Below are 26,211 nucleotides of genomic sequence, written 5' to 3' on the forward strand. Positions count from 1 at the left end.
GCTGAAGGCTGGAGATTTAAATCAGATGGGCAAGGCCTTGTCTTCTTGAGCATTAGCAGGGACGGCAGATATTAACGTATTGCCAGAGGGGTGTGCCCCACAGATAAATTAAGAGAGCTTCAGAAACATGAGCTGAGGAGAACAGACCTCATCTGGGATCTGGAAAGGTGAGGTCACCCTTTAAGTCCTGGGTTTGCTAAATGAAGTGAGGAGAGGTCATGCTAAGACGGCTCATTCTGGGCAGAGCACACAGCGTGAGCAAAGGCCCTGAGTCACACAAGAGATGTTTGAGAGGCAGAGAGGGGAACCTGGAGCTAGCCTGTGCAGCGTAAGCACAGGGATAGGCAGAGAGGTGGCCCACCCTCTGTGAGTCTCTTGCCCCAGTGACAGACTTCAGGAAGCCATGCATTTCCTTTACACTCCCCCCAAACCTCCCAATCAGAATTAAGTGGCTCTCTATGACCTGTGCTTCTCCAGCGGTTTATTCCCGCCTCAGCCACAGTATTCTTCCCAGCACGCATTGGATCAGCATCATAGGTATCCATCTCTGCCTCCTCCAGACTGGAGCTCCCTGAGGGCAAGACACAGCTTCATTTGTCACAATCTTCCCCTTCAGTCAGAGTGGTGGACACAGAGGGAGCCCGGAGAATATCTGTTGCATTAAATCAAATCTAAAAAACAGCACTCTTTCCCAGCAGCTCTGCAGACAGGAACAGATTCCTTTGCTAATCGCCCCTGGATGCTTGGTTTAACACAGCTTCCGTTCGGTGCTGTAAATCTGTGTATCACAGCCAGAACTGGATAGCTGTCTGGTTTACTGCAGCCAGGCGCTGCTGGCCCCCCTCACGATGGGCGCTGGGCCCTGTCACTCAGAGGAGAGTCTCAACAAACCCCAAAGAACTGAAATGACCACTTGTACCACCTTGTGTAAAAAATGGTCAAAATACCTTTTTTCCTTCAACCCTGGGCAACCGAAAAGACAAATCAATTCGGGTAAGGCTGACACTAGAGGCTCACTCTTCCACAAGAAAATCTGCTCGTAGTTTCTCCAGAGTTAAAGATCATCAGCTTGCACTCATTCTGTTGTTGGAAGCAGAGACCCGCCTTGAGCTAGGGTGGGCGAACCTTGGAAAGGATTGGCACTCATCACCAGGCGCTGCGTCAGTGCTCCTCATGGGGCATTACACGGTACTCGGCACTAGGGACGCAGTGGTTCCCATCGCTGGAAGGCCAAGGGCTTTCTCACTTCAGGCGCGCTGCCTCCAGGGCTCAGACGGCATCGTCAGAATGCTGTTTATAGGCCACTGTCTCTCGACCGTGCTTGTCTCCCTGCACTGGCTTTATTATCTGGCAGGCCCTCTCCTCTGTCAGGTAAGATGGCCCCTGGTGGCTCTAAGTTCATGTCCCCATGGCTTATGTACAAAAGACACACATACCCTCTTGCCCAGATCCAAACGCTCATCTTCATAGAAAGGCTTTGATGGGTTGTACTGGGGCACAGAACCACCTCAGACCAGATATCAAGTGCCAGGGAATGATGAAATGATTGGCCCATCCCTAGTTTAAGGGAGAAAAAGTGAGGCCTGTGCTTGACAGCACCAGTGGGACCTCAAGGGATGGGATGGTTCCCCAAAGAAAGGGGTGCCCACAGATTGGAGCTACATTTCCATCTATTTCAGAACCTGTGTGAACGTGAATCAGTTACCTTAGTCTGGTCGTATAAGCAGGCGTGTGCTGGGAACACCTTGCACTAGCTTCTCAAGAGCTGATTAATTGTATCTATTCTCAATTCTTTGTGTGGTGACATCATGTTGGTAGCTTAAAATCAGCCATGGCAGGGGTATGACACAAACTACAAACCAGGGCTTTTTTCCCCCTGAAGAGCCAGTTGTTAAACATTTACCAGCACACCATTGTGTGTAAGTTATCATTTTTCCCCATTCCTCACCTAAAGAAAAACGTGTGTGTTAGAGAGAGAAAGAGACAGGGAGAGAGAGAGAGAGAACTTTAAGCCGAAATTATGAGCCCTGTGTTCTCTTCAAAGATCCATAGTCTGAGGAGATGCTTAGTCCCTTCCAACTAGTTTATTGGCCCCTGAGTTCTGAAGCCCCAGATGTGCATGTATTTAAAGGATGTCCTTTTACACCCTGTACAGTGGGAGAGGCATTATTTGTATTTGGCAGATTCCTTCTCTCCATCCCCCGTTCCACTTGCCAGTGACTATGACTGACAAGATTCCGGGCCTGCTACCTGGTTTCACTATGACAGGACTATCTACTTTCCTCCGCCCGTCCTGGGATTTGATATTTACCTCTGAGGCCTGCAAAAAATAAGTTATCTTCTCTTGGCAATTTCCACTTCTGCTTTCAAAAAGTGGTGGGTGTCATTCACTTGCTATTAAGGTGGAGCTCAGCTGCCCATCTCCCCCAAGGGGACAGTGGGGTTCAGGTGCTGTTAGCTCAAGGAGTCCAAGCCATCCCCACCCTGAACTTTGGAAGGGGAGGTCTGGAGCTTTCTCCAGGAGGCATCTCAGCCCAAGGGCCTGTGAATCAGAAAAGACAAGGTCAACCTGCACTTGTGGGGTGGTAGGAGACAAACAAGGGAATGCATGACTGAGGTGGGGCGGAAAATGTGGCATCTCTAAGGCAGGTTAATGGAGGGCCTTCCCCTCGGAGCAGTTCTGCCACAGGTAGCATGTGAGGGGACAGGTTTGCTTTTTATCCCTGGCTGGTTGTTTCTTTAGCCAATTCTGCCACTCAGCGTGTTGCTGTTTCATATTTTTCATCTTTGCAACTGTGCTGAGAGGCCAGACTTGATGCCAGAGGCCCAAGGAACACAGAGAAACCATCAGCCATCTGGATGTGTTAAGAAAGGGATCTGTCCTGGGGACTTGCTGTGAATAATGGGGTTGTGATTGTGTTGCCAAGATATTGTGCTGGAGAGATAACTGCATGAGGGGCCTGAAAGTGTTTAGGATAGTTGACACTCAGGTATTCCATGAGCATTAATTAAGCACCTACTATGAACCAGGCACTGTGGCAGGGGGATTTAAAGATGAGTGGATCAGTAGATGATATTTGAATGCAAGTCATGAACATATAGTGTCTTAGCCTGTGTGGAAGTCGGGTCTTCCTTTTTCTCTATTTAACTCTAAACAGCCCCTTTTGCTACTTGCTTGGTGGTTGATTTCAACCTTCCCTGCTCACTTCAAAACTCTCTTTTGTCCATCTCTCTTTCTCAGCAGATGACTTTGCCCCCTGTTTCCAATTCAAAATAGGCCCCACCAGAGGAGGCAGCAGAGCTGTGCTCAAGAGTGGAGTCTGGATCATAGACTATCAAAACCTTAAGATTTCTAGTCACTGATCCAGTAAGCTCACTTTCAGCAACGCAGCTTAAGAAACTAGACATAGGTCAACATAGATATATAAAAACAGAACTCCCAGGAGGCCTCTGACCTGACTAGTTCAAACTCTAAGCACTGGTTAAGAAAATAAGTTAATTGCAAAACTTTCTGAGGTCTTTTCCTTCATCTCCCACACCATCATCGTGCCTGCAAGGAATTCGGACAGCCTATTTTTGGCCTTTGTCCCACCCCTGTTGTCTGTGTGGATGAGTAAGATCCCAGACGTCTTATCCATGAGACCTCATGAGATATCTGCATTCCCACAAAACTGGGGAGAATGTCTAACATCTTTGGGAAAAGCTGACCTAAGACAATAGCTAGTTGCCCTCAATTCTAAGACTAAACACAGCCCCTTCATGATCTGTGTGTCTTTTATTTGCGGAGTTATAGGCTGAAATGTGTCACCTATATCCATTCAGTATTTCATCAGGAGGCGAATAAAATCTATTTGAGGCAGTCTGGGGTTTTCCTCACTGGACCTGTGTTATCCATGGCCAGATGCACCGCTGATTCATTTATACTTCTCTCCCACCTGAAAACCTGAGCAGCCAATTTGTAAAATAAAATTGAAATTCCACCTAAAAGCTTTCTTTGGGCTTAATACCTATTTTAAAGAAATTTTAATAATGCTCTGGGTTTTAAAGTCAGCAGGGAAACCTACAATCAGGACTGTTGTGTTTTCCCCCAAATCAAGCCTAAGGCTCACATATAATAAGAAAATACTATAAAAATTCTCTTCCTTATGTTTCTACTAGTGAATAAAAATAATTTTTGTATTTTTAACAGGCTAGACTCATTTCAAGTGTAAATATTAATCTATAATTGCCCTGTACCAGAAGGACCAAGTTCAAGGCATAAGAACAAAGCCAGTTTACGTATGTTTCATACCTGCGCAATTTACCTAAGTAGAGATTTCCCAAAGAAGTTATGTCAGCAGTCTGAAAACTTTCTCATAAGATTTTAAAAATATATTTTATGGTCAAGATGTTGCAGTACCCTCCCAGGACTAATTCGTATCTGGCCGAGAAAAATTGCATTTTCCCATTTACATTCCAAAGTCGGAACTTTTATTTTATAAATGAATTTTCCCTCCAATTCTGAAACCACTGGCTGCATTACAAATTTTAATGCTACTATTATAGGACCATAATTTTAAAAACCCAGGGTTCTCCAAGGGCTCCAGCAGCGTGCCATCTCTCCACTTTATTAAAATGAATGAACAGATGTACAATTTATTTCTGCCGAGCTATCATCTAAATTCATAAGCTATTTCTCATGTGTCTGAAATCCACGTTGGTTTCCCATTTTCTTTGCCTTAGAAAAAAAATTACACTCCCTCATTTATCACTCTGGGGACATAAACGAGAAGTCTACTCTCCACTTCATTCACTTTAGACTAATATCTTCGACACAATTTAAATCCCATCTCTTCAAGGCTATTCAACGAGAGCAAGGCAGTGGAACAACCCAACATCCAATTGGGAAACTCTTTGGCCATCTTTGTAGACGATTGACAAGAGAGTCATGTGAGCAGACACCCCAGATGCAGGGGAGGGCCTTGCAACAAGCCTTGACTCTGTTGAGGCAGACCAGACAGTCTCAGACCATCAACGTTAAAAAGCAGTGTCGGTTACCTAAATGTATGTTAGCTCCCATCTTTTACAGGGCCCGCAGATCACCCTTACTTCCATGGGCTGCCTGTTATCATAGGACCAACAGTGGGAGGCAATTAAATTCATCTTGTGTTAATGGATATTTAGCCAGCTCTGAAGCCCCACATGTTAACCCCAGATATGCATTAAATCCCTGCACTGGCATTTCTCTGACTGGGTGAGCTTAGACATACTATTTAACTTCTCTGAGATCTGGTTTGTTTATTTATTTACTGGTAAAATGGAGATAAATGTACCCACCTTGTAATAAGAATTAAATAAAATAGAACCCGGCCAGTGTGACTCAGGAGTTGAGTGTTGACCCAGGAACCAAGAGGTTACCAATTCTATTCCCAGTCAGGGCACATACCCAGGTTTCGGGCTCAGTCCCCAGTAGGGGACGTGAAGGAGGCAGCTGATCGATGATGTTTCTCTCTCATCAGTGTTTCTATCTCTCTCCCTTCCTCTCTCTCTAAAAATCAGTTACAAAAACAACAACATATTTTAAATAAAGTAGAGGCCCTGGCCAGGTAGCCCAGTTGGTTAAAGCACCAAGAGTTCTGGTTCGATCCCCGGTCAGGGCATATACAAGAATCAACCAATAAATGCATAAATAAGTGGAACAACAAATCAGTGTTTCTCTCTCTCTCTCTGTCAAAATCAATAAATTTAAAAATTTTAAATAAAGTAGAGCATCTCAATGTCAAGTGTTAAGCCAGTAATTTATGGTGAGCATAGTGCCCCTCATGTGACTCAATAAAGGGGCCGTGGTAATGATGATAGCCTCCCAGAGACACATCCCTGCCCAGTAACAGTTGGGCTGAAATTACAGAACACCCCCACCTTCCTCAGTTGTGGCGTTTGCTGGCATGGTTCAAGGGAAACATAAGGAAGGCATTTTGTACCCAGAAAATGCAACCAATGAGTATAAGTTGGAAGGATACAGAATGAAGCTCTCAGATTATGTGACAGAATTCTGCCCCTTGAAGAATTCTCTGAGATTCTGCCATAACTGGGCAGTAAAACTTGCCCGAGTTTCTAGGTTGACATGGAAATCTGCTCTGCATCTATAAATGCATCTTGCGCTTAGGGCTTTAATAAGATTCTGTGTCGTTGTTTTTTCTTTCCCTGGCCCTGTTGCTTAGAGAAAAACATCATGTAACCTCATTTGCCTGGGCTCTGTGACCATCCTGTGATTTCAGACATGGCTTATGATTTTTACCATGTGACATGTTAGTGGGGAAAGGTAGGTTCTCCTGGTGTCTGGAAGTCTGGCATAAAAATGATGGAGTTCTTTCATTTAGCAGAGATGTAGCTTCACGTGGACAGTGTCAACTGGGCAAGTTCCCCAAAGAGCAGTAACACTTTGGGAGGGAAGGAAAGAGGAAAGTCACGTCAAGATAGGCGGCGAGATGGCTCCTCAGGAGCCATCAGAGTGCCGTTTGTCAGCGTTCGCACAATGAAATACTGTTGAGGGGAGCCGGCCGTGGTGACCCGTCGCAGCTCCTGGCAGGGTACTATTTGTGTACATTGTCAGTAGGCCCCTGATTAAAGCAGCCGAGTTGCTGAGATGAGTTTATAGACTATTGTGAGATACGGGGCCCCAGGCAATTCCTTCATCTCCGCTTGACCAAACCATGTGTCAAGGTCAGGGATACTAGATCCCCCAAAAAGATTTAAAAGTATCATTCACCAACTGGGCAAAGTAATAACATAAGCTATATGCCAAGGCTGCTTTGGGGCTTTGAAATTCCAGCAAGGAAGCAAATGCCACCGACAGGAACGTGAGGGTTTGAGAGTACAGGATTTTTAAAAATAGCAAATCCAATTATTTTGACCTAAGGAGCCTCAGAAGATAGAATTCAAGGAGGAGACAAGGCATAGGAAGGGTTTAATTTGCCTCGTTTCCAGTTGTTTCTCTGTTCACACTGTTGGTTTGACTACAAGGACTGTTTTTATTACCTCAAAATCCCAGTTTTGTTTCTGAGTTATTTTATTAAGGGAGGATGGGGTGCTGTGTAGAGATGGTTTGGGTATCAGATGACTCTTAGCTTTAGGCCCATCTGCTTCATTCACCAGCTCTTGGATATTACCTGAGTTCCTTAATCCTTTTGGCCTCAGTCTTCTCACCTGTAAAGTGGGGGTGTTGATGACAATGGCCAGCAGCTCTGTGCAGGATAAGGGGCACAGTGCTTTCTGAGCATTATTGCATTTAATGCTCATTTTCCCTTTATGAGGTAGGTTCTAATAGTCCCTCGAGTTCACAGATCAAGAAGCTGGGGGTAAGGGAGGTTAAATAAAATGCCCAGGTTACAGCTGGTTCATCATGGACAAATCCGAAAGTATCCTCAAGGAGAGCCATGGATGGTGACATTTTGTCGCCTTCGAACCCACATTACTGAGTCTGACCAAGAGATATCCCATCCCTCTTAGGTGAATAAAGGCTGCATCAGAGTTAACTGTATTGGCTAAGAGCCCCAGAATTACTTCATTGTGTCTGTTGGCTCGGGGTATTGAAAAAATATTTTCTAATTGGATTGTATTTTTACTGTTGCGTTTTGAGCATTGTTTGCATAGTTTACATATACAAGTTCTTTGCCAGAGATACGGCTTGTAAACATTTCTTAGTCTGTGGCTTATTTTTCATCCTCTTAATAGTGTCTTTCACTGAGCAAATGCATTTAGTTTTGATAAAGTCCAATTTATCATTCTTTTTTTTTTTTTTTTTTAGCATAGGTTTTGCTTTTGATGTCAGCACTAGGAACTCTGCCTAGCGCTAGGTCCTGAAGATTTTCTCCCATGTTTCTTCTGAAAGTTTTATATTTTTATGTTTTACACTTGAGTCCATGATCCATTATGAGCTGTTTTTTGTACGAAGACATGAGGTTCGGGTTGAGGTCATTTATCTTCCTGTGGATGCGCGACTGCTCCGGCAACATGTTTTCAAAGGCCGTCCTTTCATTGAATTGTTCTGAGTGACCACGGGGCCCCGTCTGTGCGGGTGTTGCCGGTTCTGTTCTGTCCTGTGGGTCTGTGTGTCTGCCCCTCCACCAGCGCACTGCCTTGATTCCTGTAGTTGTGTGATAAGCTTAACATCAAGTGCAGTGGTTCCTCCCACGTTATTCTTCTTTTGCTGAAGCATTTTAGAAAACAACTTAATTTTAAGTGCATTTTATTCCCCCCAAAATAATTTTTTATTAAAACATAATTCATTTCCATTGTAAAAAAAAATTAAAATGTCCTGTAAGTTGCCAGCTCTCCCCACTCCCCTGAGAGGTGACTGTCCCCTGTTAACATTTTGCTTAAGCTTCTCCAGGTATCCTTTCCCTTTGCATCTATGTAGTCCTACTTTTTATTTACAAAGATGAGATCATGTTACGCACACTTTCCGCTCTGGTGACCTTCTGTACCTGGCCCATCGTCCTTGCTCTGCTCGTGTCTGTCTAACTGCCTACCACACTTCCAGCTGGAATGAATGAGGCCCTGGGTATCACGACTTCTTGGTTTCTTAGATGGGTGGTGATCCGCACGTCAGCGGCCTCCCAGAGTTAGCACAGCCTTTGCACACAATTCAAATTGAACCCTTCATGGTCTTATCCTTTGTCCACCACTTTTCTAGGTGGGAGCCCTGCAGAAAGATGTTACCTCACCCCTAGACACTGTTTGCTCAACTTTCATGTGGCTTGTGTCATTTTCATACCTGGAACTTGAGGAGGGGGCTCTAACCAGGACAGCTGGGGCAGAGCCTGCCAAATAGCCCTGCCCTCGTGCCCACCCTCTGCCCGTCCCCCCAGACGCGCACACACAGCAGTTTGGTGCATTCCAATTGCGTCCTTGGCTCCTGCAGTCTAGAAACTTAAAGATTCTGTAATCTCTGTACCTCAGCTCTGCCTTCAGATGTGCCCCTTGAGTGGCCCACTTCCTCCCGATTTCATTAGCTCAACACATTTTATTTCTACTAAGTAAACCCTAGGGATTTTCATCAGGCGATATTACAGATTTCCCTCCGGTCAATAATGTCAAACAATTAACTACCTCATTCATGTTAACGTCTCTGTGCCTTGTTCTGTTTCATAGGCATTCCACAGTTTGACCAATTCCCTACTGATGGACAGACATGGTGGTGGTTCCTGGTTTTCCATCTTAGAACTATCACAGCAATAATAATGCTTGAATGTGTATCTTCATGCACATGTACGAAGGTTGGTGTGGGATAAACTCTCACAAGTGAAATGCCTGGTCCAAAGAGTATGAGCATTTTAAATTGTAGTGTGCAGCCCCTTTTCTAATATGATCAAAAGTACTTTTAAATTACCTTTACCCTTTTCTTCCCCTGAGCTACACTGGCTTTTGCACTTCCATAGACTCCTAGCTGACAATGGAGAAAGGCCTGCCCCACTGCAGATGGATTCCAGTGGGTACACAGAGGACAAGGGTCATGTCCAGGGAAGCGCCTGGCACTCAGACACAGAGCAGAGGTGGAATTCTAGACTTGGGAAAGGACTCAGTATCTGCAGTGGGGGCCCCAGGGAAGTGGGATCCCAAGGGCCACCCCATTTGGACGGGGATTACTGTGCTCCGTGCTCTATGGGCATGGGCCTGAACCTGCGGTAGAAGCCTCTGAGAGGAGCTGGGGAAGGTCGAGATGCAAAGAGCCAGCAAGAGCTGGTGTAAAGGAAGGTGCATAGCTTGCTGATCATCTGGGACCCAGGGGCAAATGATCATGGGGAAGGGGCTAGATAGTCTGGGTTCTTGTGTTTGGACCCCAACCTGCAAGTTCTCACTCTTGAACCTAATCCAATCCTTGAGCTTCCTTCTATACCCTGCTCACCCCTCAGCTACTCCCAAATCCCCTAACCATCCCAGTATCAAAGCCCCACCCCACCCCCACCCTCAGGTGTGGCATCCCAGAAGCCTCTGCAGGGAAGTCCCCTGTGGGTGACAGACAGTTATGTCCCCTTGCCCCACCCCATTCGCTGGGGCACCTATGCTGACCACCAGAAGGCGCAGATGAATAGAACCTGCTGGCCCAGCAAGTGGCCCGTTGGTGGTAATGCAGTGGGAGCGTGGGTGTATGTCCAGCGGCAGCAAACACGGGAGATGGCATCGTTACCTATAAATTCAGCCCAGGTGGGTGTGCTTGGACAGGAGGGACAGTAAATAAGAACTCAAAAGGACCTCCCACCCCACCCACCCCATCACACCCAAGGAAAAGGAAGGCAAAGATTGAGTTGAAAATCCTTTGGCCATTTCTTAGAAAATCGATGGCGTATCCTTTCCTGTTCCTAAACCACAGCCACATACATACCTGGGGAATGGCTGTTGTGGACTTGCTGGGAGAAGGCTTGATGTGCAGATTGCAACAGCGGAGGGTGAGGGTGTGATACTTTCTCGCTGTACCCCTGGGAATGTGGGACCAGCCGTGGAAGCTGCCAGTAGCAGGGAGCACACAAACTCTAGACGAGTGATTTTTCCACCCCTGTGCCGCAAGAAATTATAAAACATGCACTACCTGACTATTTAGTCAGGGGCACTGGCCTCATTTCCCTTCAACTGTCAAATTAACGAAATGACAAGAGCCAACACAACAGTAGCCGTCCCGTGTGAATGAATCAACATTATACCTTTTTTGTGTGTGTGTCACATTGGCAAAAAATATAATTTTGGGTGGGCCACAGCATTTTAGTGATTAGTTTGTGTGTGCCATGAGATGGAAAAGGTTGAAAGTCGCTGCTCTGGACAGTCAAACCTGGGTGTGAATTCTGTCTCTCCACTTCCTAACTGCCACCCTAGGCAAGTGATTGGACTTCTCTATGCCTCGGTTTCCTCATCTATACATTGGAACTCATAATAGAACCTACCTCACTGGGTGAGCAAACAGCCCAGTACATGACACTGAGGAGGCGTGCAAATATTAGCTTTTGTTATTACCATTGCAATAATAATCATTTTGCTGCTTTTAGATTGCAGAGCATGGATTTCTTCAGGAAAAAAAGGCATGTCTGCACCCTACTGTTTGCTCACTTCAGCCAAATCCCCATCCTAATGCCTGTTCCAGCAACTGTGGAGCCATCACACCCACTCTAGTGACCTCTCTTCCAGCTGCTTGTTATTTCCAAAGACGGCAGCACCCACCTGCCACCTTTACCGACTGATAATCCCTGGAACTGGCTGCCCCCAGGATGTCATTTTCTTTTCTTTCTGGGCGATCTATATCATACTGATGTGACTTCAGGCCTCCTCTCCTCCTTGGTGCTTAAGTTAGACTAACCTTCCACCCACACCCCGGCTGTAGAACGCACAAGGTTGAACACATGGCAGAAGGAAGCTGACCTTTTTGTTTGTGAAGCTTTCTCCCTCCTTCACTTGTGTTATCATAGCAATGGCACTAGATGTTGACTCACTTTGAAAACACTCCCACAAAAGTTGTGTGTGTTGCATCAAGTTAGTTATGAGCTTCCTGGAAGCCTAATAGGGGATTCTATTTCCATTCAGAAGTTGCCACTATCCACCAAGAAGACACAGTAATGGATGTTTCCATGTTCAGGGATGTCTAGAATGTGTATCCCCAGGAATTAGCCCATCATTTCATCCTCAACAATGATAACATCTGTGACATGTGAAGAAAGTGTTGTCCAGAGAGCTGGTCATTAGCAAGGTTCTGTTTCAGGTGCGTGTCTATGGGGGAGCCCTATAGCCAAATTGGAAGAGATTCGGTTCAGGCATCCCCTTGGCCGGTCGGACCCCACCTGGGTTCAGCCACCATCCCTGTGTTGGTCCCCATTACAATTCCCTTGCTGAGGGCAGGCCCTCTGAGACGCACTATAAACACAAACTTCACATTAGGTGACTGGAGGCTAGGGACCACACAAATTTGGGTTGGTTCCCTGATTCACAACCTCTCCTTAAATATCCTATCAGAGTGCACTGGATTCAGGATTTTGTAAAGGTAACAAAAAGATGAGTGAAGGGGAAACAAGCCCACACCTTGGAAGGCCTGTACGGGGCTAATGACACACAGACACTCATCATGCAAACGTTTAGCTTATACAAGTCTGGCCGTTACGTTCTAAGAGTCACACGTGGATTTTTCCAGAGAAGGTGGTCCCGAGAGCAGAACAGCCCTCCCAGGGCCCGTAGAGCCTTCCTTCCATATGGACTCTTTCAGAGACTTATAAGGGTGATTTTTATTATAGCCAATTTTGCCTACTGAACTGATTTTAGAGACTGGCACAAAAAGAGTGGGCTTCATGGGAGTTAATGTAGAGGCAACGCCTAGGGCCCGGCACCCGCCAGCATCTGGTGTGGGCGGTGGCAATGGTCACCATCGGGCCCCTCCCAGGGGTCCAGGGCTTATACACTGCATCCTCAGTTTCTCCATCTGCACTTGCTCCTCACAGTTAGACGAGGCTGCATGCACTGGGTTTCTACTGATATGGAAATCTCCCTTCTCAGTTCTTCTCAGTTTCCACTGGCATAGGCCCCTGAGAGTGGAGAAAGTGCTGGAACGCCGCTTTTGATTTTCCCAGATTTTCTTATTTAAGAAAAAGCAAAGTCAAGCCCTTAACCCCCCCCATATCTTTCTATCTCTCCCCCTCCCCCCTCCCCCATCTCCCTCCCATGGGTATTTTATTCCTCCTTTCTGTCTCCCCTGTTTCTCTCTTCTCCCTTGTCTGTCTCTAACCTTTTCATGTGTGTATTTATGCCTTTCCCTGCCTTATTTTTCTGCACTGCCCCCCCACCCCCGCTAGCTCTCTCTCTCTCTTTACCTGTTTATTTCTGTGTGTGTGTGTCTCTCTCCTCTCTCCCCCTCAGCTTCTCTCTGACTCCCACACACTGTCCCAGGCTACCTGGCAAGTCCTGCTGTCCCACCCTGTCCCTAGGGAGGGACAAATCAGGCTGAAAGACTGTTTTACTTAAAATTCCTTAGCTCTGTGAGAGCTCCCGTTTTTCATGTTCAAATTACTGCCTTTTTCCCCCCTCCCTGGACGTCCCTCCCTCGCCGAGGCAACCGGGGAAAGTGGCCACAGGCCGTCTTGCCTGTGCTGCGCGGGTTTCCTAAAAGCCTCCCTGGCTAAAGGCTCTTGAACAGTAGGTCGTCTCCTGTAATTACATCTCAACAATGACCAATTACATCGTTCCTTGATTGCGAGTAAATTTATAATGCTTATTTTTGTGCTTCTTAGCCTTTATAGCAACTTTCAGTATATTTAAGACTCTTTAATCACACAGTGGGAGGTGAGGAACTACAGGCCCCTCTCTCAAAGGAAATGAGAGAGCAGCAGAGTTGAGGGTTGCCCTTTTCTTCGTTGTGAGTGTCGTGTTATGTTGTTGTTTGTTTTTGTCTTCATTTATCTTTATTATTGAAAGTATTACAGATGTCCCCATTTTCCCCCCATTAACCCCCTCCGCTCCCGCCCCTACCCCCAAGTCTTGTTTTGTTTTCTAATTGGAGCGTCTTGAACATGTTTACAGACTTGAGAGGAAAGAGAAGTTGGCAGGTGGATGGGGGAGCAGGACCGGAGTTGAGCAGCAGAGGGGATGGGACCCAAGGGCTGGAGTTCACATTGAGCAGGAGGAAGCAGCGCCCTGTAGCGGGAGGACACGTGGGACCAGGAGAGGCTGTGGCGGCTCCCGCTTGGCTGTGCTGAATGCCCAGGAGACCTGCATTCCTGGTCTCCCTGCCCTCGGGGTTAGGCAGCAAGGGCAGCACTGAGACTGGGTAAAACGAGTCAAAAGCATTCTTCTTAAACTTGACATGACACTGAATCACCAGTGATCTGATCCAGAGGTCTGGGTTCGGCCTCAGCTTCTGCATTTCCAGCTACTCACAGCTGCTGGCCCAAGGACCACACTTCGAGCAGCTAGGGGTTAGAGAACTGGGAGTGGAAAATGGACCACAGACAAGAATCCTTCGTTGCCAAAAAAGCTTGAGTCTGAACATAGCGCTGACTGGACCAAATCGAAAACCCCCTGTTCTAATTTTCCAAGGCCCATTGAGAAACCCCCCAGGTGACAGGGCTACCCCCTCTCAAGCCCCTCCTCGGAGGGACTGTGGAGCTAGTCCCCAGGTCTGTGTGTTGCACCTGAGCCCACTGAGCACACACAGGCATGAAATGTGTTTATTGAAAAGTGAGAGGCGGGCAAATGTCAGGAAGAATGGAAAGCAAGGATAACTACCTCTCTGCCTTTATAGAAGGGATTATCAGTTGCTAATTCAAAAATTGTAGAGTGATGAAAACTACATCAATAATTTTCATAATAATTATAGTCTTTCATTTTACCCTTGAATGTTTTTCTGGCAATATCTGATTCAATTACTCCGGAAAGTGTTGTTATGCTATTTCAGTGTTTTCCTATGAGACTTGAGTCTAAGACCAACTTGCTGATAAATCTTGTCCTGAGGGAGCTTGTGGGCTGCTGTTTATAGGCAGGTGTATGTAGGGAGCCCCTGACCTGGTTTAGCTAGATTAGTGATTCTCACCCAGGGACGATTGCAGGGCACACACACACACACACACCCCGCTGGGACATCTGGCACTGTCTGGACACATTTTTTATTATTACAACTTGGCTGGTGCTACTGGCATCTAGTGGGTAGAGGCCAGGGATGCTGCTCAACATCTCACAGTGCGCAGGGCATCCCCTACCCAGCAAACCATTGTCAAGCCTGAAATGTCAATAGTGTTGAGGCTGAGAAACCCTAAGTTAGTTTTAAAAATACTATCAGGATAAAAAAAAGCGTTGGTCAGCACACTTCCAATTATAAGTGGTACCAACTCTAAGTAGTTTAGACAAGGTAACTTTATACTGGCAGGAATATCATTTAATAAGAAACTAGTCTACTGTAGCAAAAAGACTCCAAAAAGAGCAAAGTTTATGTCTTGGTCATGTTCCTTCTAATGACGTACACTGTAACAGAGTTCACTTTGTTCATTTTGTTCGTGTTCATTATAACAATATGCATCTATTGCTTATTATGTGTCAGGCAATCATCAAAGCATTTATATGCTCACTTAATCATTATGAGAGCCCTAAGAGGGCAGGTGCTATTACTATTCTCATTTTGCAGATGAGGAAATCAAGAACAGAGAGGTTAAATGGCTGGCACATGGTCACACAGCCATTAGGTGGTAGAGCTTGATGTGGCAGTAAACACAACTAGCTTTCCTCATTTGTCTTTATCAGTGTGAAAGAATGCCATCGGGGCACCTCTGTCCCCACATAGACTCCCGTTATGTTACTCCACCCTGGGATCAGAGCCCAGGCGGGACAGACAGTGATTTCCCTAATCATGCCCTCTCTAATCAGGTCTGATTCCCAAGGGAATGATTGTCCTCTATCTCTTCTCCCTGTGGAACTGGGATGTTCTCGGAAACTCCATAAGCCACCTCTGGAAAGAAATATATGGATGTGCTTATGGGAATTACAGTTGGGCCAATGGGATCTATTTGAAATAAAAATGAATGGTACACACACAGACGATGGCTTTAGAGCAGTTTCTTCTGACTAAGACAGTTGGGATTTAAATCTAACTTAGAGGCCGTAAGTCAATTCCATGTGTGAATTTGTACAAGTCCCTTGTAATAAAAGCAGGTTTTTCTTGTCCTTCTTTGTACTGGGATGTTAGCACCAGGAGCCTAACCAAGTGTGTCAGTTTCCCTGCAGATTAGGAGATTGAAGATGTACCTTCTGCAGTTAGAAAGGAGGATGGCTTGTCCTCCGTGAGCTCCAGGAGGTCTGTCTTGTTCCAGCATTAACCTGCACAACATGCCTACCCAAACTGGGGGAAAGGAGGCTGCTCGAAGTGGGTGAGTCAGAGGCTTCGAAAGAGATAGGCTCTCGTGGTTCTCCCTCCAAAGCCCTCCTGCCATTCAAAGAGGGAAGCCTCGTTCTCAGAGAATTGCCTTTCCTCACGTGGAGCCGGAGTCAGTCGGCTCTGGGAAGCCGGCAAACAGCACACAGCCTCATGTGTTTGAAAGGTGCAGCATAGGTGTGGCCCATGCATTGGTGAGTGGCTTAAATCCACATCACCTTAAACATAGTCACCATATGATCCAGCAATTCTACTCCTCCCCATCTGCCCAAGAGAATGAAAAACCTAAGTCCATGCAAAAACTTGTACATGAATGTTCACAGCAGCATTATGCACAATAGCTAACCAGTAGAAACAACCCACATGCTGATCCATGGCAGAAAGGATGAATTAAGTGTGGTCTAGCCATACAGTGGAATATTATTCAGCCATCAAAAAGGAACAAAGCACTGACACGTGGTACAACACGGATGAGCCTTGAAGATGTTATGCTAAGTGAAAGAAGTCATAAAACCACGTAATGTGTGATTCCACTTATATGAAATATCTAGAAGAGTAAGTCCCTAGAGACAGATTGGTGATTGTCAAGGGCTGGAAGGGGTAGAGAAATGGATGACTGCTTAATGAGTGTGGGATTTATTTCTGGGGTGGTGAAAAGATGACTTCTAGGAGATAGCCCTGTGATTTCATTGGCAAATGTTTTCCATTGGTCTGCTTAGCAACCCCCATGAACTCCTTGAGCACAGAGCTATAAAAATTCTCAAGGCTCCCCAGCAGTGGCATTCTCGGCGCTCCCAACACCTGGTCTTCACCTGTTGGGACCCAACACAAACTGGAATAGGTCATGAAGATCTTTTGAATGTTTGGTCATAACACTAGGCAGGGATCTTAGTAGTCATCTCAAGCAGCTGTTCTTAGCCCTGGCTGTTCATTAGAATTATCTGGGGGAGTTTTTAGAAATACAAATGACCTGGACAGCATATGCTAAGTGAAATATGCCTGTCAGAGAAAGACAGGTACCGTATGATCTCACTCATATGTGGAATCTAATAAACAAAATGAACTAACAAGCAAAATAGAGACAGTCTCATAGAGAGAGAGAGCAGGCTGTCAGGGGGCGGGGGGGAACCAGGTTTCAGGGCATGAAGGATGGAAGGATAGCCAGGGGAGGAGGATTGGGGGTCGAGGAGGGCATGGGGGGATAAATGATGATGGAAGGAGACTTGACTTGGGGTGGTGAACACAAAATAACAGTGTACAGATGATGTGTGGTAGGGGAGGGAAAGAAATACAGATGCCTGGACCCCACCCAAGAAACATCTCTGAATATGGGACCTCAGATCATCCGTAGTTTTTGCAGGTTTTCCGGTGATTCCAATGTGTTGTCAGCATCAAGAACTTCTGCTCGAGCCTGATACCCTGCGTGTCAGAAAAGGGAACTGGCCTCAGAGAAGTTACAGAGTTCACCAGGAATTTACCCAGAAGTTAGAGGTAGATCAGAACATGCCCCATTCTGTTGAATTTCCCACTCCTGTAAATTTGCAGAATTGCATAGACCAAATTCCAACGTCTTTAGAACAGACCGTGCTATTGTTCCTCAAAAATGTCATCCTTCATCCAGATTCAGGTGCTCGTGGGTGAATGCGTATCTGTACAGAAAATCTCTTTGCTTCTCAAAATTAAACTATTTCCAATTATCTCGTCAGCTGTACAAATGTGTTTTGCCTTTTCTTTCATTTTTTTAAAGAGAGAAACTCAACTGAAGAAGAGATGCTAATGTAAGATAAAATAAAGAAGTGTCCATGCCTGGCATTTAGAGGGGGGAAAATTGTAGGCGTATTTGCTCCTCGGTTCTTATTTTTCCCTCACCATCTACTGTAATATTTATTTCATCAGCCCCTAAGGCAGTGATTTCCAAACTCCTTTTTAGCAGCAAAACTTTTGTTTCCAAGAAAAATCTGAGGCCGGAAATCTAATATACTAAGCAGATAAAATATAATTAACAGATTCCTCCAGCAGTTTAAGATTTTATTGTTTAGAGGGAACTACTTGACACACTGGCAGGACTCCTGTACCATCTCCCAAACACTCTTAAGTTCCCAGGGACATAGTGTAAGTACCCTGCCCAGCAGCATTATATGCCTGTCAGTCTTTGGTGGGCTATGTGTTTTCATTTTGTTTTGTACAAAAAAGGACATGTGTTGTTACTTGAGCCCCTTCTTCCTAAAAAGTCATTTTTTTTAGTTTTGCAAATGTGTGTGTGTCTGAATTTGGCAGATTTGAGAAGCTTCAGCGGGCAAGGTCATGTAGAGGAAGAATACCATCAGTAGGTGGACTGGCAGCCCCCAGAGAGCAGGAGCTTCTCCGGCATCTTTCTCGAAAGTCATGTACCCAGTACCTCCTGTGTGTCTGCAGCCAACACAGGGAAGCTCCTCATAGGAAATGAATCAGCACGGAAGAGCGTGCACTGAGAGGGAAGGGGCCAGTTCCTGCCAGAGCAGGCAGTGAATATTGTTTCCCTCTCTTGCCTGTTGGCTAATCTCCCTGCATCTGTAGAGCCAGGAGGCTAGGGGACCCTTGGTCTTTCTTCTTGCTGGAATGGGACCCACAGGAACATAATTCTTCCAGGCCAGGGCTTCCCCGGGTGGGTGGGTCACATGGACTAGGGGGATGTTTGTATGGGCTCTCCTGCCTCAAGAACCACATTGCCTGGATGCCAGTGAATCTTGGAGAGTGCTTTTCGCTCACGAGCATGTTTCTTTGTAGTTGAGCTGCTATCCCTTATTATTGTTGAACTATTTCCACATTTGGCTTTGCATTTCCTCACCTGGTTAGTAACGGCAGGTGGCTTAAAACATTAACTGGGAAGTTAATTAACTGGAGAAGTCTAATGGGCCCCTTGATAACTGTCCTTTACCATGGCTAGTGGAATACTCTCTCTTTCCGTAATAGAGACAACATGCAAATACTTCCAGCAAAGCATCTGGCACAAAAGAAAAATACAACAGTTGTCAGTAGAAGAAATTAATGTTAGTCGGATCAAGAAGGAACTTTAATTATGTTTTCATAAAAAGAGTCTTTATCTTTTAGAAATACACGGAGAAATGTTTACAGATGCAATGATATGTCTGGGATTCGCTCCAAATAATACGGAAATAAGGAGATGTGGGTGTGCACATGCAACACAATGGGGACGTGAATTGAAGATCTCTGAGGCCTGGTGGTGGGCACTGGGGTTCATTACTCTATTCTGTCAGCTTTTTTAAATGTTTGAAATTTTCCACGGCAAGATGTAAAAGAGAAAAAGAAAAATATACTTGAGAAAGCATGTATGGAACCCAAGTCACCATGAGAAGGACCGCATTTCCTCGCTGGGAATGGCAGGCATCCACCTGAGTTGTTTTCCCCAGGGCTCCATTAGTTACAAGGGGTAGAAGCCCATTCCCGGTGGCTGAGTGAGGATGAGGTTGTTGGCAGGCACAGAGCATCCTACAGACAAGAAGCATGGGGAACCTCACGGGGATGGGAGCAGAGATCAAAGGTACTTCCTAATCTGTTTTTTGTCCTTGAGTACCCCAAGGTGTCTCTTCACAGTTTTTCTTTCATTGTCTCCACTCTTTCGATTCTCTATGCCCCTTGCATTTATGTGATAATTCATCCGTGTCCAAATGGCAAGAAGTGGCCAACCCATATTCAGCTACTCAGAAACTTGGTGTTCAAGGGCCCTTCACTCTCTGATTATAGCCTCTATTCCTCTGAGTTCAGATGCTTAGCGAAATCATCTGGTGGTTCTTGAAGCAGCCAAAGGATTGGTTATCTGGGTCCAATCAACTCTGACCAAGGAAACTAGGATCACATGATACAAATGACCTCCTAGTAACAGTTTTTTCAGGACAGCTTGGGCAGGGCATAGTTCCCTCAAAATGTTTTCTAGATTATGCAGGCACCCTGAACTAGATGTACACAAAACCTCTAAGGGTTTTCAGAAAAAGACTCTCATCGATCACTTAGAGTTTGTATCATCGCTGCCACTGGAACTACAATTTAGTTCACTTTTCTTCTTTTCAGTGAGAATAGAGATCTGGTCATGCTTCTCACTGTGAGACTCGCCAATGCATGTACACTGTTACCTTACCCCCGCCTGGGTTTTGTTCTCTAGACAAAATGATCCCAAAATTTACTGTCTACTTATAATGCTCTCACTTCATGAAAAACCTGGTGCTGGGCACTGTGGGGAATCAGAGACATGATCCCCACTCCCACGGGGCTCACAGTAGGGAGGGGCACGCACAGGCTGTGTCCTCTTGTAAGGGTGGGGATGTCAGTGTTCTCAGTTGCTGGAAGCTCTAGCTCTAGCAGCTGACTTATTTCTTCACTGTGTGAACTGTCTCCCATGAGTACTGAAAACCGAAGTTTTGATACCACTTCTCATCTTCAATGAGAATAAAGCGTTTAGAAAATTTTAAGTACATGGAGAAGACATAAAAGATGTTCAGCAATGTCTGGGGCCATGATGATCTGGTGGCTTCCTGAATGTTCTCCTCCCACCTTGGTCCTACAGTCACTTTGGCATCTGGCTATGGTATCCCACAAGGACATGGCTGGGGAAGGACTCATAGGTTCCAGGCATCTTGAGGACTGGCAGATGAGAAAAGACTGTGGTTCTCGGCCAAGCAGCTTCAAAATGCTCTATGGGCTCTGTTGCTAATCACTTCTTAGACATAAGGGCTTCTTTAAGATACCAGCTGAACTTTATTTAGAACTCTGTACATTTATTAAAATGTTAAATATTATATATGTTATGTGTACTTTACATATATAATTACATTTTTCTATTTTTACATTATTTTTTTGTTTATTATTGAATATATTGGGGTGACACTGGTTAATAAAATCATATAGGTTTCAGGAGTACAATTCTATAACACATCATCTGTATATTGCATTGTGTGTTCACCACCCAAAGTCAGTCTCCTTCTGTCACCATTTATCCCCCTTTATTCTCTGCTACCTCCCCCGGTCCCCTGTCCCTCTTGTAATCGCCTTATTTTATATTTTTAAATATTTTATATTATATTACATGTAATATTATGTATAAAGTGAATGTAAACATTAAGTGCAAGCTGAAAAAAACATTTTCCTATGTTTTCTTAGAAAAGTTTTGTTTCACCTTGCGCATGTTGTATATGGTGTGAGGGTACTGGTCAGGAGTCATTGTTTTCTCCACATGGATGTCCAGTTGATCCAGCACCACTGATTGAAATGACCATTAGCTGGAAACTAAATTATATCTAAATATAAAAGCCTCCGTAATTGGCCACAGGTGCAGCCTTGGATTACACCAGAGAAATGGTAGAAAACAAATTGTCTGGATATGTCATAGGTCATCAAAACATACAAAGAAATGGGGTGGCTGGGAGGGAATGTGTCAGTCTACAAAGCTGAAGGCCCCTGAGGGGAGAGAGTAGTGTCCTTCATCACTTACTGCTGTGTTTGCTGTGCCTATAATAGATACTTAATGAATAATTATTAAAATTAGTTCTTGCACCTTTCCATCCTGAGATGAATCCTAATCATAGATAGGAGGAAATCAGGTATCTGATACAGTACAGCTGTCCCTTCTAAATGGGGGTGCTATAGGCTGACATCATATGCCTTGGCAGTGAAGGGCCTATTTAGAGCAAGACAAGGACAAGTAAATATGTGAGGGTCAGGTATACATAACTGAGAAGAAAAGAGCTTCTTTCACACCAATCCAGAGAAATAAGATACTACAGATAGAACTACGTTATAAGGCAAACTAGCGAGAACAGAGAATCACGGGGGTTTAAACCACATTCTCCAATTTACTTCTAAGAATTTCATATGATACAGAATGAAATCCATCATCATCGTCATCATTGCTAACAAGTATGTATTTCTCACCCTATGCCAGACAGTGTGCCAAGGTCCTTGAAAGTGTTATTTGTATCAGTCACAGTTTCTACCCATTAGGCAATCAGCCAGAGATTAGATTTTTCCAAAAATCTGTGTCCATTACATAAATATGATCTCGTAAAAGTGTTTGCAAGTTAAATTTCGGATGATCTCTTCCTCATTCTTTTATCCTCACAAATAGAAATTTATAAAACTCTCTGGGAACTTATTTTTTAATATTCCAAAGCCAGGGTCCCGATGACTACATCTCAGATTTTCAAGTTCAACACCTGTTTTCCAAGAAACCTCAGGGCTGACAGATCATGAACCTGGACTCCTTTCATCCAGCATTCAGGCTCACCTGTGTCCAGTCCCTTAAAGTCATCCATTGTCACTTCTTTCCCAAGTGCAGCTTTCCAGCCTGCTAATCGTTATTTGCATTTTCTAGGTTAACCTTAGACTAACGACGCACTCCAAGCTCTAGGAGGAGGAACATTCATTCTTGGTATATAATAAAATGCAAGTCCCTCTTTCCCCTGGTGATGGATGGCATTTGTGGCAAGTCCAGGCAGGCTCTTCATAAACGTTCATCACAAAACTCACCCCACCTCATCAAAGGAAGACGAATGAAATAACTCAGTTCTGAATTTAGAGGAGAGAGCTAATGATCCTCAGTACGTCCCAAGCCAATTGCCCACACTGATTATGTAAAAATACATTGTGCATCTGGTATTTGATTTCCCACACAGTTTAACAGAAAAGTAACTTTATCTATTTTTCTAATTAAAGGAAGTAACGTTACAATCAATATTTTCTCCTTCTCTGGTGTGGTAAATTAATGTCTGCCTATTGTTTTTAAATCACAAAGTGAGCATTGCTATAGAAATATAAAATGGTACTATTTCATTTTAATCTATTTAATTTTCCATTCTTGAATTACATAATGGGGTTAAAACATTGAATAGAATTAATAGAATGAGTATTTAATTAAGCAATAATGAGTTTCTAAATGGATGCTCAAGGAAACTGGCTTTATAGTTTATGCAAGAATCAGATAATGGTCTTAACAAAGACCATAATAATTGTGCTGAATGTTTTCTATATTTAAAGATTTTTTTTTTCTGAATTCTCTCAGGAGTAGATTTAAACATAATCCAGTTCCTTGATTAGACTCCACTTTGTTTTGAAAGTAAATTCCAAATGTCTATCCATGGCCCACAAGGCCCCACATAATCTCTCTCTTTCTCTGGAGTCCAATAGCCAACAGTTCTCCCCAGCACTCCCCTGCACTCCAGCCACAACCGCCTCCCCTCTGTTGCACAAATGCACCAGGCTCCCTCTGCCACCGGCCTTTGCACCTGCTGTTCCAAATGCCAGGAATGCGCTCTCACTTTCACCCCACTACCTCCTCTTCTTCCAGTTCCCAGGGAGTCCTTCCCTGATGACCCTCCCCAGCCTGGGTCAGGTACCCCCCCACACCATCTCCCCAAGATACAGGCTCCCAGGAACTACAGGCTTCCTGGCATTTACCTCATTTTTATCATTATACCTATGCCTATGTCTGTTTTTTTACTAGTGTATTCCTAGAACATAATATTGTATTGTGCTTGGCACGCAGAAGCCATCTCACCAAACATGTGGTGTCTGGCTGGCTGGAAGATGGATGGATGGATGATGATTGATGAATGGATGATGGATATGTAGATGATGGGTGGGCAGATGGATGGTAGGTAAATGTGTTTACATTTCTACAGTACTCCATCGAAGGACATGTTAGGGCCACGATACGTACTTTGAGAATCCCTAGAGCAATACCACCTTCTCATTGCACTTGGATTCATTTGCTCACACACTAAAAAGGTGTTCAGTGCCATCCGTGAACCTGGACTCAATCATGCTTCTCACTCCAAGCGTCCTATTAGAATTATATCAGCAGGTTAAGAAAATATTAATCCCAGGCCTTACCCCAGACCAGCTGAACTTGAATAGGACCATAGGACCCAGGGGGTTTTTTGGTTTTTATGTGTTTTTTAAAGCCCCTGAAGAGATTCTAATGTGCAGACAGGGCTAAGAACGACCAGTCTGGATTTCCAACTTGGAAATTCTATGATTTTCATGATGAGGAGGGAAAGATACAAGATAGGACTTACTTAAACAGGAATCAGAGGAATCAGGCAAAAATAATCGTCTCCCGGAGCTATATCTGTGTGACAGCATCCTCCATGTCCCTCCTCACTCCAGCTACTTTCCATCCTGCGTGCGTGTTCTAAGAATTTCCCAGCTCCCCTTTTACGGACGGGAAACAACTCACCCAGGTTTGCTGAGGTGCGATAGACAAATTAGTTCCCATCCGCTCTCCACCCCCCAAGGCATCAAGATTAAGGCTTATGATTAATGATTTGCAAGTCAATTAATCAGCCACTGCTTTCGAAACCTTATTTCTCAAATTACTTCCTTTGTACGCACAGCCTTTTGATGTCATCTTACTGTCTCTAGACTGGCTTTCCTACTAATTGAAATTCTGAGATATTTCTTCTTCTTGTCAGCTTATTGGTATTACTTGTTTGTAAAATATTTGCAAATGGATTACCATTCACCTGTACTGTGTCAGAGGTAAGCACCAAAACAATACTTCATGCTTCCAGCTAAAGGAGTGTGCTAATGATAGCTTGCGAAATTCGCTATCTTTGGGAAAGCCAATTTTTCATTTATTGATTTATTTCCACCACACCTACTTGCAACAAGTATTTGAGATGTATTACAATAAAAACACAGGTACAACAAGGCCTCAAACAATTGATTTATATGTTTCCTTAGGAGATAGTTTTTTTAAAGTCACACTAGTTGGGTGTAAGGGGTGGGAAGGATAAAATTGGCTTTGTTCATTGGAGAAGATGGTGCAGTCGAGCAGAGGCTCCGGAGTCAAACACCAGGGTTCAGTCCCAGTCCCTTCACTGATGAGCCATGGCACTCTGGTTATCTGGCCACCTTGTCATATAGGGTAGGTGAGGCTACAAGAACACAGGCAAGCAAAAATGCATTAAGGCTTAAACTCAACAGAAGTTGGCTTTTCATTCATCAACAGTTCAGGCAGGTGCTCCTGGACACTAGGCTGCTCCCCTCCATGTGGTGACTCGGAGAACCAAACCCCATCCCCATTGTGGCTCAGCCCTCCGCCTGGGTTCTTGCGGTTGTCTGCATTCAGGCGGACAGGAGAAGGGCACAGAGAAGAGGGACCATTGTTCTGCATCATAATCTTCCTATGTCATTATTTATTATTAAATGAGATGATATGGTAATGTACCCAATACCATGCATATATGGTTAAGAGCTCCGGAAATGGTCTTTCCGATGTTTTTTCAAAATAGTGACAGTAACCGTCTGCTTCATTTGCAGTTTCAAGCCACAGTTGAGGAAGGAGCCGTGGGAGTTATTGTCAACTTGACAGTTGAAGACAAGGATGACCCCACCACAGGCGCCTGGAGGGCTGCCTACACCATCATCAATGGAAACCCTGGCCAGAGCTTCGAAATCCACACCAACCCTCAAAACAATGAGGGGATGCTTTCTGTCGTCAAGGTAGGAATGCTCCCAACTGCTCCTCCCTCTATGCCTGAGCTCTGCAGGCCCAGGATGGGGCTCATTGCCTCACTGCGTGGGGAATGTCCAGGATAAATCAGCCCTAGTCTCTCCCTCCTGAAATTAAAAAGAAAAAGCCTCATGGCTTAAGGGTGTACTCGTATCCTCACTGCCATAAAACCAACCTTTTTTTGCAGGTTCCAGAAAACTCAGACTTCTCTGTAACCTTAAAAAATCCAAACTTAAATTTTAAATGAGATTTCCCATGTGTTTAATAATGAATTATCAGAGATATGCAAAAATAGAATATGTGAAGGTTTTTTAAAGACCTGTGCTCGAAATGGGCATTATTACACTTCTTCTGAATCTCCTTAGCAGAGTCTTAGTTATTCACTCAAAAACAGGAGATAATTACAGCCACAGGCTAATTCTTGGTGTGAAACCTCCTGTGAGTGAGCACTGCTGCCCAGCGGCTGACCCTTTCTGGTCGCAGGTGTAATGAGAAGAAACTGGGATAAGGAATGTCAAGCCCTCGGCTCCTGCAAGTGCTCCAGAAACACTGGGCGGGAGGGTGGTGGCGGCAGAACGCACTGGTGGTCTCGCTGTCCTAGAAGAAGGATTTTCACACACTTCCACTCTCTGGGAAGTTCTGGAAAGGGCTTCTGCCAGACCAGGACATTCATTGGAACAGCATCTTTTCTGGTGGGTGAAGCCATTCACCTCACAAGCAGGGAATAATCGTATTTATAGTAATTGTAACCCTGAACAAAGCAGAAACATTGCTACCTACTCCCTGGATACCCTTGGCCAGGACACTTAACTGTGTGTTCTGTGCCTCAGTTTCC

The 26,211-nt window shown here is 44.8% G+C and overlaps 1 protein-coding gene across 2 annotated transcripts in view; it reads left to right on the forward strand.

Annotated features, from left to right (window-relative positions):
• The window catches only part of CDH13 (cadherin 13), a gene marked incomplete at its 3' end in the record, with an annotated part of 902,539 nt that overhangs the window by 794,594 nt on the left and 81,734 nt on the right, over positions 1-26,211 (forward strand). For both annotated transcript variants that reach the window (XM_081117876.1, XM_081117875.1), the window contains exon 9: positions 25,184-25,366. In XM_081117876.1, the coding sequence (XP_080974002.1) occupies positions 25,184-25,366 (183 nt within the window). The remainder of the gene's footprint in view (positions 1-25,183; positions 25,367-26,211) is intronic.

Source organism: Miniopterus schreibersii (genome assembly GCF_964146895.1).
Source record: "Miniopterus schreibersii genome assembly, chromosome: 18".
NCBI classification, from domain to species: Eukaryota; Metazoa; Chordata; class Mammalia; order Chiroptera; family Miniopteridae; genus Miniopterus; species Miniopterus schreibersii.